Raw genomic sequence first — 19,236 nt, 5'->3', positions numbered from 1 at the left:
GCCAACACAAGGAGCATTCGGAAGTCCTCCCCTTTGGGCGATTCTGGAATGCTTAGGACAGCTCTGAGGGCCTCCGAAAGGTTTGAGAATGCTTTAGATGAACTCTGGATGGCTCCGAGCGGCTTCCATGGTGATGATGGTGTTAATAATAATAATAATAATAATAATAATAATAATAATAATAATAATAATAATGATAATGATAATAATGATGATGATGATGAGGATGATGATGATGATGATAATGATGATGATGATGATGATAATGATAATGATAATAATAATAATAACAATAATAATAATAATAATAATAATAATAATAATAATAATAATAATAATAATAATAATAATGATAATGATGATAATATAATAATAATAATAATAATGATAATAATAATAATAATATAATAATAATAATAATAATAATAATAATAATAATAATAATATATAATAATAATAATAATATAATAATAATAATAATAATAATAATAATAATAATAATAATATAATAATATAATGATATAATATAATAATAATAATAATAATAATAATAATAATAATAATAATAAATATATAATAATAATAATAATAATAATAATAATAATAATAATAATAATAATAATAATAATAATAATAATAATAATAATAATAATAATAATAATAATAAAATAATAATAATAATAATAATAATAATAATAATAAAAATAATATAATAATTAATATAATAATAATAATAATAGAAAATGAAGGAGAAGAAGAAGAAGAAGAAGAAGAAGGGGGAGGGGAGGGGTCGAGGAGGAGCGGAGGAAAGTCAATGGTTACAAGAATAACAAGTAGTATGGTCTACAATGCGGTTTCATGACAAGAATTTAAAATAACCCCAAAGCACATCGTGGACAGAATGTTAAACTTAACGTACATGTTGCCTTAAGGAAGAGATTATCTAGTCTACATTTCTTTATGAAGCTATTATTAGCTTTAGGTCCACGGTTCGAGTCCTGTTGTGATCGGCGTCAAGTTTAGTCCGTGGAAAGGTCTCTTTAATCATAATCTTTAAAGAGCATTATAAATAATAATGAGAAGAAATACAAAAGCAAATGCTTTATATAGAGCAATATATTATCCACTAATGGGGACCTAGATAATGCTGTTAACGACTAGGTAGTCATTTTACACCTGAGTATGGTGAGAGAATGTGAATCAAGAGCCTTCTTCAAGGACTCAACTATGTGGCACTCGAACCTTGGACCTTCCGATTCGAAGACAAGAGTCATACCATTAGATCACATAGCTGAAAGCAGGTGTGAAATGAGTACTTGGTCGGTAACATTATTTTTGTCAAAAAGAAAGCTTAAATGGCGTCATGTTTCGTCCGACATGTAAAGTGGCGTTGTTTTGTTGGGAACTACATGAACATACTTACAGGTCTGATAACGCAATGAAATTATGGGCTTGATTTAATATTGTTGATATGAACAATATTTTGCGTTGGGTGGAGACGAGACTTTCTTCATTACTACACTGACCTTATAACAATTTGGATTACAGGACCTGTAAATAATTATACGTCGGTTACGACCCTCCAAAAGGTGATTTGATCATTTTGTGGATATTAAGCTGTATAAGCTGAGGTTGACAGTTTGTTTTTTATTATTGATAAATTTACTAGGTTTTGCCCTCCGAGTATTACCGCAGTAATTTGACTTGCCTTAAAACATTTCGATTTCGACGACATCCGACTTCACAGCATCCACCATTCCTCTTAAGATGTTTCTCCAATGTCTACTGCCTTTTTATGATTTTTGATGCTGTGCCAATGATTACTGCAGCTGCCATACTCTGAAAGAAGCAGTTCTTCAGAGCCATTAGGCCAATGGAACCGGAGTTTATCCTTGTTTCTATTGCGTGAAATGGACAACAGTAATTGCATGTTACCCTGTGAATAGGACGCTAATCTGTCGCAAACTACCACTTTCTGACAGATCTAACAAATCCAGCTACACAATCACTGCTGGATTGACGTTGCGGTGGGGGGAGTCAGAAAAAAAAAATTTCGACTGTACCCAGGATATATTTTGGTCCCCTTGCGTGTGAAGCGACTGCAATACCATCTGAGTTATTGGTACCCCCTACACTGAAAAAACATGTATTACAAATTTTGGTGAGAAAATTTGCCTTTCTAAAACCTCCATTTTGGTAAAATCTCTCACACCTGAGACTTGGTTCCAGCTGGTCGGTAAATAATCACATGTGTCTTATTAACAAATTTCTAGTTTTGGTGTGATCTACTCACAAAATGTGAGTTGAAATTGAGACTGAAAAGGTCTTTTCTGTCTAGATCTTTCCTTAAATACCAGGTTTGAAAATATTTGACAAGTTGATGTTCATTTTAATCGATCGTAATTGAAAGACAAAATTCTGGCCAAAACTTTTAAAAAGAATTGTTTGTTGTTTTTTTCACAATACTATACGGGAAATTCGATAAAAAATTTTGCCACATTACTATAAGAAATTTCGAAAACGGTTTGTGCATTTTTGATATTGGTGAAGTTGAGCATGTATGTGATAGATTTGGCGGAGGGGGAGGGAAACCAGGCTATGAGTTAATGACGACAACCTCGAACGACTTATATCTTTGAAAAATCTAATCTATTACGTTTTTATTATTATTTTCAGTTCCCGGCCAAGGTTATTCTATATCACAGACAGGAGGACAAGATACAGGATGGAGTAGGTACCAAAAATCACTTAATATGTAAAGGTGGCTGTATTGGGGATAGTTAATGTTGTTGTTGTGAGGTGTTGGTGAGAGTTTGTGGTTACATTAATCCGTATAGCTACGGTGGAACAATTATGGTGGTGTCGATAGTGGTAAATAGTAATAGTAATAGTGGTGGTAGTGGTAGTAGTAGTAGTAGTAGTAGTAGTAGTAGTAGTAGTAGTAGTAGTAGTAGTAGTAGTAGTAATAGTAGTAGTAGTAGTAGTAGTAGTAGTAGTAGTAGTAGAGAAAGAAGAAGAAGAAGAAGAAGAAGAAAGAAGAAGAAGAAGAAGAAGAAGAAGAAGTAGTAGTAGTAGTAGTAGTAGTAGTAGTAGTAGTAGTAGTAGTAGTAGTAGTAGTAGTAGTAGTAGTAGTAGCAGTGGTGGTAGCAGTAGTAGTAGTTGTAGTAGTAGTAGTAGTAGTAGTAGTAGTAGTAGTAGTAGTAGTAGTAGTAGTAATGGTGGTGGTGGTGGTGGTGGTGGTGGTGGTGTTGGTGGTGGTGGTGGTGGAGTAGCAGCAGCACCACAACATCCTTGGTGGAAGAGTTGATGATTGATTTTTCCGGTGTGATCGATGATTGTGGTAATAAAATCAATAAGAAAGGAAGGGCATATTTTTAAAGGAAAATAGATCGACAAATGCCAAGGACCAATCAAAAAGTAATACAAGTATGTGTGAAGCCAAGACAAAAATTGTCATCTTGACATTTATCTTGCCTAAATTTGAAGATAGGGATTTATGAAACAATATCTTATTGCTTAATAAATTTTAGTTTTACATAGTCAATCCTTTTGTAAGATCACACGTGCCGGCTTCTTTAACGGCTACGGTTTGCTTTGCCATCCTTAAAATGCAATAAGACGAACATATGCAAGTGATAAATTGTGAGATTTTTTACAGATTTCTTAAGAAGTAGTCCGTCTAAGCCAAAATTGAAGTACACATGTGCTAGCTTCAACATTTCGGTTCGAGAGTACATGTTGGTGTTTGGTGCGAAATGACCGGGTGGATAAAGCTTTACACTTCCATGCAGAGACTCGGGTTCGAACCATGCTTCAGCAGCTAGCTCTTATCGCTCACTTTGCACCGCTGCTGTGGGGCTGAAAAAGTTTGATGTTAGCTTATTTCGGTCTCACTGAATTTGACATCAGCTACCTTCTTATTATACTACCCGAACACAGCCTTCATTTCATTATCACGTGATGTTTTATTTCTCTCATCAGATCCTGGTCAAAGTCACCCATCGTCTATCCCCAATACCAGCCCTGCCGCCCAGTCTCCATATGACATCAGTCTATTCACACATGGAGGCGGGGGAAGTCAACAAGGCGCACCAGGTTTGTCTACTAGAACGTGTTGTAGTAGTTATTTAGACATTTCGGCATATGGCCCTGTTGTTATCCAGTTTCCTGCAGATTGAATAAAAACAAGCGATGCTCCCATTGCTTACCTTGCTGAGCACACTGTCGGATAACGTGTGCATTCAAAGCATTTGTTTTTGGGGCATTGTGTTTCCCCTTTGCACAGTTCGATTTGGATATCAGGATATATCGATCTCAAAATGAATCAGATTTCCAATGGTGCCATATGCCACAAGTCGTTCCAAGTAAGGTTTCGTCGGAGACCATTTTCCCAATGTTCCCATTGCCCATGTTGGCTCTGTTGAATTGCTTTCTGGGAGCTTGTTTGATACACCGTCTTTATAATCTCTTGAATAACCATAATCTCCTTTTTCTCCTTTTTCTGGCATTTTAGACTATTATTTCATATATTGAGGAATCTCCGCTTATATATTTGACAGTCCGCAATGTTTGTGTGTTTGTATTTTTGTTTCTATGTTTGAGAGCGAGTATGTCTTGATAGTGGCATGGAATGTCTCTGTTTGTTGGTTTTAATCTAATTTATCATATAGCTTGTACTCCGTCGTATATCATTGCCTATCTTGATCTATGAGATTTTAGAGACCCGTGCTATAATCTTGGCGACAGGCAATAATTACATGGATCATTAGATGATATTTAATAAGAGGCATTGATGAAAACCAGTTCGTCGTGCCAATGTTTCCATAGCTCTTGTAAAAAAAAATGCCTGTTCATAATCTACAACATATGGCATCATAGGCATGCATTACATGTACATCATACAGCCGAAGCAACTGGTACTAGTAAAAAGCTTGAAAAAAATGTGGGCAAGTGCACACAAACTAATGAAAATATTGCTGCTTGAAGCTTGAATAATTAAGTAATAATAGGAAAGAATGGAAGCTTTAGTTAGATAAACAAAAACAGATAATGTGGACGTTTCGGGTTTCTCCCTTGTAAACAAAACACGATAAATGAAACACTAAATACGAATGAGACATGAGAATGGCTTTGTTAACTACGCCATTCTCACATCTCTCATTCGTCTTTAGTATCTCATTCATCGTGTTTTGTTGATAAAGGGGAAACCCGAAACGTCCACATTATCTGTTTTCTTTAATTAAATTCAAGCTTTCATTTAATTTTCTCTTGTTATTTAGTGCACAAAAACCAGGGTACCATCGTGCTTACTCTAACATGGAACACACCAACTACCGCGGTTGGTTTTTGTTAGCAAAAATATTAAAGCATTAGCATACCAATCTGAGAACGTCAAACTCGACAAAACGTACGTGTCTATATCTTACATACTTGTGATATTTTTTCTTTAATCGATGCCCTGTTTTTTTGTCCTATTATATAAGTATTTCGTTGGCGTTTTTCTATATTCTATCGAGTCCCCCTAAAACCATTGTATTCCTTTTTTTTCTCTTGCCTTTATATATATACAGCCCCCATGAAAACAGCAGCAACGAAACTACTCAAAGGAGGTGGTGGAAGAAACAGTTTTAACAGCTTTGTCCAGCAACCGCAGTCATCATCCTTTCAAACATTCCAAAATCAGCGACCATCCGTACCAGCCCAACCGTCCACCAACATCATACAACAACAACAACAACAACAACATCAACAACGCCAGGGAGTCTCCTCTCCAGCTAATCTCCTTTTACTCCTTCAAGCGTTACGATCTAGAGTAAAAAACCTCATCCCTCCAACACCTACAACCATACCCGCATATTACAGCAATAACCTTATGCAATATAAACCACCACAGCCAACCCAACTGACATATTTTCCTAATGCAATCGTCTCGCAACAGACCGTAATACCCACCCAGCCAACAGCCTTACAAATCTACCAGCCCCAGCCCGCATTCCTCCAAGCACCAGTGCCACCAAAGAGACCCGTAGCCCCTGTTCCTCCTCGACAACCATCCCCGTTCCAACAATTCCCACCCCAACAGTATATGCCCCCACCAATGCAAGGACCACCTGTTTATCAAAATAACCCACCACCTGTTCAACACAGACCCCCGCCCTTGCAGCAAGGATCCCCACCAGTACAGCGGCCTCCGCCCATGAGACAAGGACCTCCCCCAGCTCAGCGACCACCACCGGTTCAAAGACCTCCGCCACCTCAATCACGGCCTCAACCCCAATCACAACCTAGACGGAGTTCTTACAACTCCTATAGATATCAACCCATGTAAGTATGCAACAATAAATTAATCAATTCCAGAGAAAATGGTCTCCATAACTCAGTTTATAAAGCACTCGCAATCACAGGGAAAAGGTACCAGGATTAAGTCGATGAATTTTTTTTATCTCTCCGCCCCCCCCCCCCCCCCCCCCCCCCCCCATCATCCCTCATATTCTGACCAGAAAGCAGGTAGTTTGATTTGTTAGACTAGCGGAATGCACTTTGCGATAAACTAGCATCTTATCACAAGGATGGCAATCAATTGTTTGTGTTCTTAATACGTGGGACTTCGGTTCTAAAGTGAGGACTATTACTAGAATGAAATTTTAATATTGTAGGAATTGAAACTCATTCTCCCCGTCGCGCGTTGTTTACAAGTGTTTACAAACCAATCGACCCAAATCAGTATTGTAATGCATATAATATCAAACGGATGCTATAACACAAAATATCATGTAAAAAATAGCAAATATGTAGATACAACCCCTCAAAATAAACATAGAAATTTCAGTTTTGTTTTCAATTCCATCTTACAGAAATGCGCTTTTTCATAAAATTGCAATTGTCATATTCAGATGTATTTTCTTTTTCTATACTACCAATGAATTGAAAGTAGCAGGCATTTTGACTGTCTGGCGTACTCAAATAGACTAACTGCTCTGTAAATTAAATGCCTAATCCAAGGTCTTTATATGAAAGGAGGCGGGGAGGAGAAAAAATGATAAGGATGAATAAAAAAGAAGACGAAGAAGAAGAAGAAGAAGAAGAAGAAGAAGAAGAAGAAGAAGAAGAAGAAGAAGAAGAAGGAGGAGGAGGAGGAGGAGGAGGGGGGGGGGGGGGGAGGACGAGGAGGAGAAGAAGAAGAAGAAGAAGAAGAAGAAGAACGATATTGATAATGTGGTGATCATCATGGTGATTAAGAGGAGGAGAAGAGGACAAAGAGAATGAAGAGGAGTACGACGAAGAGAACGAGAAGCAGAAGGAAATGAGGGTGAGAAAGAGGAGGAGAAGGAGAAAGGGGAGAAAATGATGATTGAGGAGGGAGGAGGAGAAGAAGGGGATAAAAAGAGAGAAGAGGAGAGGGAGAGAAGGTGAAGGAGAAGAGGGGGGGAGTTGAATGAGGAGGGAGGAGAACGAAGGAATTAGGAGGAAGAGGATGACGAAGAGAAGGAGAAGGAGGAAGATGTGGAGGAAGATAATTTCACAGTCCACATTGCCTAATCTACAAACACCACAGTCACGGACAGTTTGATTCAAGACAACACACTTGTCAAGGGGATAATCATACCTTGTCATCTTGATCTAGCACACGCCCTCTCTCTAGGTAGGATAGCCATGTTATGCTTTCAAGATGTAATGGAACATCATGTTGTTCCTTGATATATTATTACATAGAGCCAGTTGTCTTAAATCTGAATTTTGTCAATGTGAACCTGATGTCGACGAGTGAATATATCTAATGTTGAAATGACAGAAACACGAAATTTTAAATGTTCACTCTTTATATATGGTGATTCTCCTCAAAATACTTAACTCAAATCTTGTATTCTGGCTTTTAATTTAATTTTCAGCATCCAAATCACTCCCACAAAATACCGATTCAAGGTGTTGGGTAACATATCTCCCTTATAGCATTTTAATGACATCTCAATGCTTCTCTACTTTTTGTCAAGACCTGAGATAGTAAATCGAACTTGAACCTGGTGGAAAGTACCACCAAGATTTATTGGGCGACTGTCTTTTTTCCCAGCTAAAAAGGTTTTCATGGGCAAAAAGTCGCTTTGCCGAACGGAGACAGTGATGAATGATTGAGGGGATTTATTGTGGGTCTTAAGAATGGTTGGCTCCACTATTGGTTTCATACTATTATAGGCAAACGATTCGCATGTAACGGTTACAATCGTATAAACTAAATCACAATCTGGCCATGATTTTTAACGCTTTAACTATTTTTTTGTGTTGTTGAACATTGTTATTTATTTCTTCGAGCTTCGCGCAGCAACATTTACATTACTCTGCTTAGAGATAGATCTAGATTATTATATTAGCATTTTGACTCATTTCTTTAAAACTTAAAAGTTTGATTGCAATGAAAAGATAACAGGAACATCCAACAACAGTCGTATTCAAAGGTTTTTAGTCATACTAATATCTTTGTTACATTGTACAGTCTGATTGATAAAGCAATAAAATCAGTAACAGTAACATCCAACAAAACTTTGGATAAAAATAGGTTTATAGATATAATTATGATTTTTGTTACATTTTTCTTCCTCAGGGCTGGTGGAGAATGTGCTGGGTATGCTGCCCCTGGACAGCTGTGTTGTGATGGAATTCTAAACGTGAGATACAACTTTTTTTTACTTTTATAAATATAGATAGATAAACACAATTACAAACAATATTCAATTATACTCAATGCTTTCACAGTGCTTCAAATATTCCCCATTTGGCCATATTGACTCTAATTTTAATGTTATGCTTTGAAAGTCGGCTGTTAAAAGTCCGTTATGTATCAGCGACATCGTCACAACTTATAGTCGCGTACACTTTCATCCATGAGCATAGTGAAGTATTGTTTACACACAGATGTGGCAATCATTTCCCTCTAATCGTTTAATCTATTAACCAGGTTCAGGATTGCTTGATTTTGTTGCGATTATCATTCATCATATTTTACAAGGAGTGTTTCCTTTGCCTTTTCTTGTTTGTCGGGAGATCAAAATTGTCTCTTATATCCCTGGATCTTATATCCCTTCTCCCCTCCGACGTGACTTATAATCCCTTTAGACGACGTGCACTTATTTGCAGGTCTGATAACCCAATTCCTTATGGACTCATTGTTGTGATGGAAATCTCAAACAAATGACGCAAAATATTGCCCGTTACAACAATGTTAAACTAGGCCCATAAGTAGGTTCGGATGTCAGACCTGTATATAAACGTCGCCTGCAGAGGATGAGAAAATCAACTTTAGTTACTATCACCCTTATCCGGGTTCTCTGCCTAAAGGGAGACAATCAGATTCCTAACCTACTTTAGAACCATCTCGGTTTTGATAACATGGCTAGCGAACGCATCCAAATTACTTCCTTCCTTTTTGACGGACATAAGATCCAACAACAATCTAATCGCATCTAAGTCGACACAGAATGGAAACTGAGGCCTTGTCGAGCGCTCTAACGATTAACTCACTCAGTCCTAGAGATTTTTGCTACTTTTCAAAATGGGGGGGGGGGGGGGAATGTATTAAAAATGAGCTGTACATAGTTTTATTCAACTACCATTAACATACAAAAACTAAAAACATTAGCTTTGATTCTACGCCTATAATTTGTCTCAGAAAAATGTAATAAATAGGCATGGGGTAAAAGTAACCCGGGTAAACTACGGATATAGTCGGTGTTGGGGTTAAGCAATTGAGTTAAGCAATTGGATCATAATAACTATTACGAATATGGCATCCGATTAAATGTTGTCATTTCCTTGCTTCAATCCTACATTTAATACCAGATACTGCCTAAAGGTACGAATCGACAGTTTATTTGTTGTTCCAAAACATACTTTGATCCAAGCTCACAAGTATGCTGTGGGGACTTCCCAGTGCCCAAGCCCGCAAAAGGCCCACCCCAGAGGTGTTGTGGCCACATGCTTTACAATCCTCGTACCCATCTATGTTGTGATAAATTCCCAATGCCGTGAGTATCGTGTTTTGGTGTAAGTTAGAGAATAGTGATGATAATGATAATGTTGATAATAATAATGATAATAATAATAATAATAATAATAATAATAATAATAATAATAATAATAATAATAATAATAATAATAATAACAATAATTATATATAATAATAATAATAATAATAATAATAATAATAATAATAATAATAGACGGGTCTAATAATAATAATAATAATAATAATAATAATAATAATAATAATAATAATAATAATAATAATAATAATAATAATGATAATAATAATAATAATAATAATAATAATAATAATAATGTTGATGATAATGAGAAGAAGAAGAAGAAGAAGAAGAAGAAGAAGAAGAAGAAGAAGAAGAAGAAGAAGAAGAAAAGAAGAAGAAGAAGAAGAAGAAGAAGAAGAAAAATATATTAATAATAATAATAATAATAAAAATAATAATAATATATAATAATAATAATAATAATAATAATAATAATATAATGATGATGATGATGATGATGATGGTGATGATAATAATAATAATAATGAATAATAATGATAATAATAATAATAATAATAATAATAATAACGATGATGATGGTGATGATAATGATAATAATAATAATAATAATAATAATAATAATAATAATAATAATAATAATAATAGTAATAATAATAATAATAATAATAATAATAATAATAATAATAATAATAATAATAATAATAATGATAATAATCATCATCATCATCATCGTCGTCATCATCATCATCATCATCATCATCAGCAGCAGCAGCAGCAGCAGCAGCACTGAGCCCACTTGAAATTTATTATGAAATTAGATTTCATAAATTTGATAAAAATATATTAAACTTAAATTCACTTTCGAAATGATATGGTTCGCCCGGTAAAAAAAAATCCAATAGGGAAAATAAAATAAAATTTTGTACAATTTTGTCAGATGGGCAAGCAAGTATGATAATAATGCAAAAGTGCTTGCGGAACAAGCGCACATGTACATGTATGTACGTTACCTTCGATCTCTCTTCCACATTTCTCACACAGAAATCAAGGCGGAACTTTAAAATGTTGTACTAAAAAAAGGACGTACAATCCGTCTACACAGATGTGTTGTGGAGAAAGTATCAAGCCGAGACTTCCTCAGAATAAGGGCCAAGACGTAAGTTTTACTAAAACAATGAACCACCATTTTCAAGTCTGACAACTTTAATAAAGTAAAGAATGTTTAAGTTCCATTTATTCAATCACAATGGATTATCCAGGGCACCAACTGCAATGCAGCGCCACAAAAAGAGTTAGGACGATGTCACTTGCTCAAGGCCACATAGCGTTCTCGGGAATCGAACTGTGATTTCTGGGCAGGTAGCAAAGATCAAACCGTTGTACCATGCCCCCCCCCCCCCCCACCACCTTTTTTTTCTTTTTTGAGATTGCTTTCAAGCCTCGCTCTGAAAAGGCTCACGAAATTACCAAAATTACCAAAACACCGATCAGCTGATCGTCATAATAATAACAGAAACGTCAAGGCACATGATAATGAATCGTAGAGACTTTTCGCCTCGTGATGTTTACCAGGAATAAGTTGAATAAACTAGCAAAAGATGGCACCCATGTCTTACACCTACTGTGATCTTTAGATACTCGCCAATCATATTATTGAGGAGGACAGCGCTGGCAGCGCTGCTGAGTGATTTGGAGAGCTTGAATCCCAAAGTTCCTAAGTACCTACCAGAGACCTTCATGCCACAATCGGTAAAATGCTGCTTTGATAGACATACATGAAATTATGAAATAGATCATGACAAAAGCCTTTAAGAAGCAACTGGACGGCTGCTACACTCGTATGCTGCGTCTTCAACGTAAGCTGGAAAGAGCACGGTGACCTCCCCCCAGTGACTTCGAAAGTACAACAGAGAAGACTGAGACTTGCGGGGCACTGCTGGAGACACTAGGAGTAGATTGCAAGCAGTCGTGTGCTATGGGAACCACTTGAAAGAACCAGAAACAGAGGCAGGCAGAATATAACATACTTTTGCTAGATGACACAGGAATGGACAACACCCGGGAGCCGCGTACACTCATAGAGGACAGGACAGAATGGCGAAGACTTGTGGCTCATGTTGGGCGCCCCAAGGGGCGGCCTAAGTTAGTACTTAGTATGACAGTCGCGCTCGGTATAATTTGGCTTGTACGAGAAATACGGCTGATGGTACGATAGTTGCGGCACTGTCTCAGGAGATGATGAGGGATTGGGTCCATTCTGTGGGTTATTGTTTCTTTTCTTAAATTTGTTAACATCTTTGCACACACAAAAAATAAAATCAGGAGAGCTACATATTTTGGTATATTGCCCATTGACCTTTAAAACAACTTGATATTATTAACTAATTTTATGATACATTAAACATTTTAAATCTTTCTTTATTTTCCAATTTTCTAAATCCAGTGTTGTGGCAAACATATGTACAATCCAGCGACACATCTGTGTTGTGATGAAGGCAACACGTTCCCTAAGCGTCCTGGTGTCAGCTGTTGTGGTAAGAACCTGTACTCGCCAGCCGTTCAGATGTGTTGTTTTGGAGACGCGGTGCCCAAGGGAAGCTTCTGCTCGGCTAAATGATGTAGCCAGTCTGGCATTGGACAATAAACGTCGGGCCAAAGATGCGTTTATAATCAAAGTTATCCAAAGGGATTATTGGCCCCATGAGCGTCTTAGACGTATGAGCGCAGATTAAGTTTAAAACATACGTAGGCTATATTGTGCTTTTTAAAACTTTACTTCTGTTGCCAAAATGTGTTGTTTTTTTTAACTTTCTTTTTCTATGTATGTGTGTGAATTGTGTAATGTGTGTGTGTGTGTGTGTGTGTGTGTGTGTGTGTTTTGGATTGTGTATGTGTATTAGTGTGTGTGTATGTTTTTTTTAATTGTGTGTGTGTTGAGTGTCTGTGTGTCTGGATTGTGAGTGACTACGTTTTTTTCCTTGCCAGATTTGTTTGTTTTGTTTTGTTTTGTTTTGTTTTGTCTTTTGTTTTTGTTTTTTGGGGTTTTTTTTGTTTGTTTGTTGTTTTGTTTTTTTGTGTTTTTTTTTTTGGGGGGGGGGGGTTGTTTTTTGTTATTTCGTTTTTGCTGTTTATATGTTTTTCTTATTTTTATTCTTAGTTTGTTTGTTTTTGTTTTTTGTTTTGTTTTTTTTTTTTTTGTTCGTTTGCGTTCCTAATTTATTTTCTTTGGATTTTTTGTGTGTTTTATATATATATATATATATATATATATATATATATATATATATATATATATATATATATATATGTGTGTGTGTGTGTGTGTGTGTGTATGTGTATGTGTGTGTGTTGTTTTCATTTTTGGGTTTCTTTGGTGGGGGAGGGGTGCGTGGAGGAATGAGGATAATATTCGGTAAGATCTTATGACTATGGTCACCGTTGTCGGTAACGTCAGATAAATTGTCCCTTTCACTGGTGACAGAAGATTAATAAACCTCAGACGGATAATATTATGCCAATAGATACACAAAGCTCCGAGTTCATTTACCAAATTCAAAATGATGCATATGTTTACAGCAGTAAAATCATTTACCAGATATAAACTTACAATCAATAATGTTTTTGCTTTTCGATTTGTTTTGTTTTGTTTTGATGTTGCCGGTCATTATCTTATCTTTTCTACATTACAGTCTCGGATTTAAGAATTTTTGACAAGTTGGGAATCATTTTAAACGGCATGAAATATAAGGGTTTTTTTTGGTTAAAGTATCAAGAGGTGTTTTTTCATTGTGTGGCAATGCGTTTTTAGTATTTGAGTCGTGATTTGTTTGAAGTCAATGCAAGTCTTACGATGTTGGTTGTCAGAGCTCAACATTGCTCCATATTGTTTTTAATCTTTGCCTCAGCTCTCCTTTAGATTGATTTCATTTGTTCATAAACATCAATCTGTTTATCGTATTTCTTAGTGCATCTAATCGAAAATTCATTTCCAAAGTGATGCACGAATTTTTGCATCTGGAGAAATACCAGAAAGTATTTAAAAGCACAAGAGGAAACATTTTAATGTTAATACCAAGATAATTGTTTAAGCTGAAAACCAAAATTTGTTGACGAGAATTGACATCAAATTGTAGGATCTCAAAAAAAATTGAATTGCACAATTAACCCTTTTTTTTCATTTTCGGGAATATTTATCTCGTTTTGAAATTTCAATTCAACTATTGCTTTTTATTTATGCCCTAATGTTTTAATTTTTTTAGTCATTTAATTTAAATATTTCTTTTTTACTTCATTATCATTCATAGATTTATCCATATAATTTGTTAATTTAAAGACCATTTATCATTGACATTGACATTCTAAAATCTGACTCCTGTATCATTCATCATAATATCATTACGCTATTTTTTTTTCTTTTCGGTTTTTCTTTTTTAATACATTCGTCAACATAGCCATTTGTCATTGCAAAATAAAGTTTTTAATAAAACACCACGATGGTAAAGTTTTTACGTTCTTTATATTTTCTATATGGTTTGTGCATCTGGGCAAATTTTATAGGCGCTAGCGAATACAGTATAAAAACTAGTACAAAAAGGGGAATGTTTCTTTATCACAAAACTTTGGTTTGTTTCAGGAATACAATGAAATATTATGAAGCCTGTTAGTATAATGAAATTGTTAGAATGCGCTATATTTGTGTGTAATTCTATATATTTTTATGCGCAAAATAACTAGACACTGTTTTTGAGAGAGAGAGAGAGAGAGAGAGAAAGAGAGAGAGAGAGTGAGTGAGAGAGAGAGAGAGAGAGAGAGAGAGAGAGAGAGAGAGAGAGCCCTCTGCGAGTCCTATACTTGTTATCGACTCAAGATTTGTCTTACACTGTCTTACACTGGGAAGGTTGGGTGACAAACAGAAAAGGACCACGAAATAAATGAAACAGGAAGAGTTTTACATTTGACAACTTTTTACTGATAAAAGGGCTTGTCGGTTGTTGGACGGTGAAAAAAAAAATAATTGCCACTAAGTCATGAAAGTATGAAACGTGATGAGTTGTAAGCCAACAAATTTGCGCGTCAATTAAAGACATGCCTGGTGATACACAAATAATAATTTCAAAATATGTGCGTTTCCACAGGTACCGGGACTGACATTGATCCCTGGTGGAGTCGGGATTTATTTCAGACACCCCTGTCCACCCAGCAGTGATTGAGTAGTTTGTCCGTTAGATCTTATGGCAAGTACTTTAGGATAGACGAGACGCCCTATCCAAAGGGTAGCAAAGAATTGTTATTTTCCGTTTCACGTTCACGCTATAGAAACCGGGATGAACTCCAGCCTCGTGGTTCTCAATTACTACTACTATCCCCGTACCATTCCATATTTAAATGGGCAACATATGTGGAGAAGGAAGAGACAACAAGAGTTAGTGTGGACAAGGGCTACCAAACAGCATTCAAGAAGTTGCCTGAACAGGGTAGCCACTGAGTTAGCCTTTGGAGACGAGGGCTACCAAACAGCCATTCGACTAGGGCTACCAAACAGCATTCAGGAAGTTGCATAAAGAGGGTGGATACCCACCCAAGGACTATATGTGACCCATTTTCTCAATCTGGTATAATGTCGGGTGAACAAGATATTTAAAAATCACTTAAAGGTCTAAATTATGAGATTCAATCTAAATTGAAATGCCTCAATGAGAAAAAAAAACTGTTTAACGAACTTCTTTTGGCTCAATACGTAATTCTAATCATTTTCGTCTAAAAAATTCATTTTTGGAATCTGGTTCACGCCGTCATAATACCAAATTAATGCGATAGGTCACATATTAGATTATACTTGAACAGTTTTATAAAAACCGATTCAATCAATGAAACATCTGTTGTTGTTTTTTGGTTTCTTAACAATTTGTTTACTTTATCAAAAGTCAAAATAATAACAAAAATTGACAAATTTAACTTCACTTTTCATCCAACTGTGCTCTCTCTCTCTCTCTCTCTCTCTCTCTCTCTCTCTCTCTCTCTCTCTCTCTCTCTCTCTCTTTCTTTCTCTCTCTGAATTTCTTTCGTTCTCTCGCACTATCATAAAAGATTATATAAAAGAAGGATTTACAATTTTGATTTGCATGAAATATGTATAGAAATGAGATTCTATTTTCATAAGGAATTCTCTACCAAGAGACATGATAGAGACAAGAGTTAAATTGGTAGGAATTACGCCATACAAACAAACAAAAAATACTGGTCTCTGACCATTGATTTCAGCTCAACAATTATTGGGAAATTAAATCTGTTAGATTTGACGGGATTTACTTTGTGGTAGACTTACATCCTATCCAAAGGAGAGTCAGAAATTACTACTGTCGTTTAACAGTGCAAAAAGTTCGGTAAACACTGTCTCCATGGGCATCCTGGCTCTAAAGGGTTACAGAGAAAGGTATGTGAATTTTAAAGCGTGATATAAAAACAAACTGTAGGTCATGGATATGGCATCATCTGTTAAAGATTGTGAAATTCAGGATCAAATCTCGTGGTATATGAGAGCGGTAACATTTTAAAGTGAAACGTTTCTGTTCTTACAGGCAAAGCAAAACTCTTACAGAGAAATGAATGTCATATTAATGTCATACAAAATAAGAAAAGCAAGATATGAAGTGAGTAGAAAAGTGCCAGAAGACAATAGAGAATAAAAAAATTTTTCGCGGCGGTGGTGGGGTTTGAACCTGCGACCTTATTGGTACGACAACTCCGCCTGGCAGGTGAGAGCGTGGCTCTACCGTGTGAGCTATCCACGAACACAAAAATATTCGTTTCAAACCCAAAGTCATTTCTAGATCCCTCTCTCACCCACTTCTTGAGATCGCCGATTCGTTCGCCACCATCGCGAAGTAATTTTGACCAGCAGTTAAGCTTAATAGCCAATATTCTCATCACAAACATATAACATAGAAACGATTGAGACATTGAGTATGCTCCGGTGTATGGGGTGAATTTTTAATTCAGAAAAGTGAGTGGAGCAGGCACTTATGTTGGTAACAACAAGATATGAAGTGAGTAGAAAAGTGCCAGAAGACAATAGAGAATAAAAAAAATTTTTATGTTCAAACCCCACCACCGCCGCGAAAAAATGTTTTATTCTCTATTGTCTTCTGGCACTTTTCTACTCACTTCATATCTTGTTGTTACCAACATAAGTGCCTGCTCCACTCACTTTTCTGAATAAAAAATTCACCCCATACACCGGAGCATACTCAATGTCTCAATCGTTTCTATGTTATATGTTTGTGATGAGAATATTGGCTATTAAGCTTAACTGCTGGTCAAAATTACTTCGCGATGGTGGCGAACGAATCGGCGATCTCAAGAAGTGGGTGAGAGAGGGATCTAGAAATGACTTTGGGTTTGAAACGAATATTTTTGTGTTCGTGGATAGCTCACACGGTAGAGCCACGCTCTCACCTGCCAGGCGGAGTTGTCGTACCAATAAGGTCGCAGGTTCAAACCCCACCACCGCCGCGAAAAAAAATTTATTCTCTATTGTCTTCTGGCACTTTTCTACTCACTTCATATCTTGTTGTTACCAACATAAGTGCCTGCTCCACTCACTTTTCTGAATAAGAAAAGCATAGCATAAGTTTTACAAGCTGTCCGTCCAGACCTCGAATTGCTTCCTTTTAAAGAAATCCCAAGGGGAGTTGTATCCAGCCTTGTAATAAACATTGTCGTTGTAAAGAGTGGCATCTCCAATCAAGTTCTTCATCTCCTGAAGTTCAGTCCTGTATTTATTATTGCGTGGCCAAAACCAGCCGGGGAACGACCTGACAAACACGCGTCCGGCTGGTCTCGTCACCAAGAAGACGCTGCCATCATTGGGAGCAGGGGGGTTAGGAACGGCCAGATAAAACATCATCGTAATTGTATACTGGTTGCCCTGTGTTTCGACTTTAGTAAGGACGGGAACTGTCATATCAATTTTCAGACGATCAGCGTTTTCGTTGCTGATGTAGCGAAATAGTTTCTGGAACATTGAACTGCTTTCGCGTCTTTCTGGGTCGGGATTGGACGATGTTATGGACGTTGCAACCCATGTTGATTGTTCGTAGGTGCGGACTGTGTAACCTCCCTTACCTTCTGATGTGAAAGCAGGACATGCGTAGCTTTGACAGAACCAGGGCTTTTGAGCGCTAGTTGTCACAACAATAGACAAAAAGGCTGCTGCTAGGGCTGGAACGATCTGATACATCCTGGCTGAGAGGATTTAATTCTGTTTGGCCGTTTTCTTTCCTGAAAGTTTAAAAAATAGAAGACAAAGTTATCAAACGGGCCCGAGAAGTAAAATAACTGGGTTTGATGTTGCAATATTTCAGATTTTATTTTTAGGCCGTTCCGTCAACCGGTAGTAAGTGTTACACGTCTATTTTGGTCTTTTTCAAATCTAGATGGAAGTACTTTGGAATAGACTGGTATCCAAACTAAGGGATTGCAGATCATTTTTTTAAAATACTTATACTAATTTTTAAAATAATAATGGCATTACCCGCAAAATAATGTCACAGTAGAAGGCGACGATCACTAAACGAGCAGTATAACAAAGACGTGAATGACGTCATCTTCGAACTATCTATAGTGTCCTGCAGTTGTGTCGAACACGGTGAATACAATTGTAAGGACAACCTAGAGATAAGCCACATCACCCAGGGCTTGACTGTTTCCATGATCAAACGAAAATCACAAATCATGATAATAAAGCATAACGCTTTGATGGCAGTATTGTGTGTTTCCGTCCTCCGATTATTATTTTGTCACCAATCAGGGGACAGAATTAGGTAGCAAATCCATTCAACAAATATACAGAGCTTGCTCCTGTTCACAAAAATACGTCAGATGCTGTTAGCATCAAAAGAAGTGAACAATGAGATGTACTCAACATAATCATGGGAGGCAACTCAGTTTTACTTCGAGAACTCAGTGGAATTTACCGTATTACCTCCCCTGACGACTGAATCTTCGTACTGACAAGCCTCATTCTCATCTTCTTCCTCCACCTCCCTCCCTCCTTCCTTCCTTCCTTCCTTTTTTCCCAACGCATTTACTCTGAGGATATTTTTGTATTGCTCATTTCTTGATTTTAAAATACGCATTTTCATCAGATTTGATCAGTTCGCATATGAATAAATGAAAAATACGCAGATTCACCAGATTT

General features: G+C 36.5%; 2 protein-coding genes across 2 annotated transcripts in view; one reads left to right on the top strand and one right to left on the bottom strand.

Annotated features, from left to right (window-relative positions):
- The window catches only part of LOC144975692 (uncharacterized), a 38,218-nt gene extending 25,099 nt beyond the window's left edge, over nt 1-13,119 (top strand). The window contains exons 2-8 of the mRNA XM_078919882.1: nt 2,677-2,730; nt 3,982-4,095; nt 5,571-6,324; nt 8,597-8,660; nt 9,832-10,016; nt 11,079-11,193; nt 12,481-13,119. Of these exons, the coding sequence (XP_078776008.1) occupies nt 2,677-2,730; nt 3,982-4,095; nt 5,571-6,324; nt 8,597-8,660; nt 9,832-10,016; nt 11,079-11,193; nt 12,481-12,654 (1,460 nt within the window). The 3' untranslated portion in view covers nt 12,655-13,119. The remainder of the gene's footprint in view (nt 1-2,676; nt 2,731-3,981; nt 4,096-5,570; nt 6,325-8,596; nt 8,661-9,831; nt 10,017-11,078; nt 11,194-12,480) is intronic.
- Nucleotides 13,120-14,983: 1,864 nt separating this feature from the next.
- LOC144975059 (heme-binding protein 2-like) overlaps nt 14,984-19,236 on the bottom strand; it is a 5,189-nt gene continuing 936 nt past the window's right edge. The window contains exon 2 of the mRNA XM_078918738.1: nt 14,984-18,317. Within this exon, the coding sequence (XP_078774864.1) occupies nt 17,671-18,276 (606 nt within the window). The 5' untranslated portion in view covers nt 18,277-18,317 and the 3' untranslated portion in view covers nt 14,984-17,670. The remainder of the gene's footprint in view (nt 18,318-19,236) is intronic.

Source organism: Berghia stephanieae, chromosome 6, assembly GCF_034508935.2.
Source record: "Berghia stephanieae isolate SIO BIC M18660-M18661 chromosome 6, UCSD_Bste_1.3, whole genome shotgun sequence".
NCBI lineage: Eukaryota > Metazoa > Mollusca > Gastropoda > Nudibranchia > Aeolidiidae > Berghia > Berghia stephanieae.
This window is presented reverse-complemented; position numbering and strand designations above follow the sequence as displayed.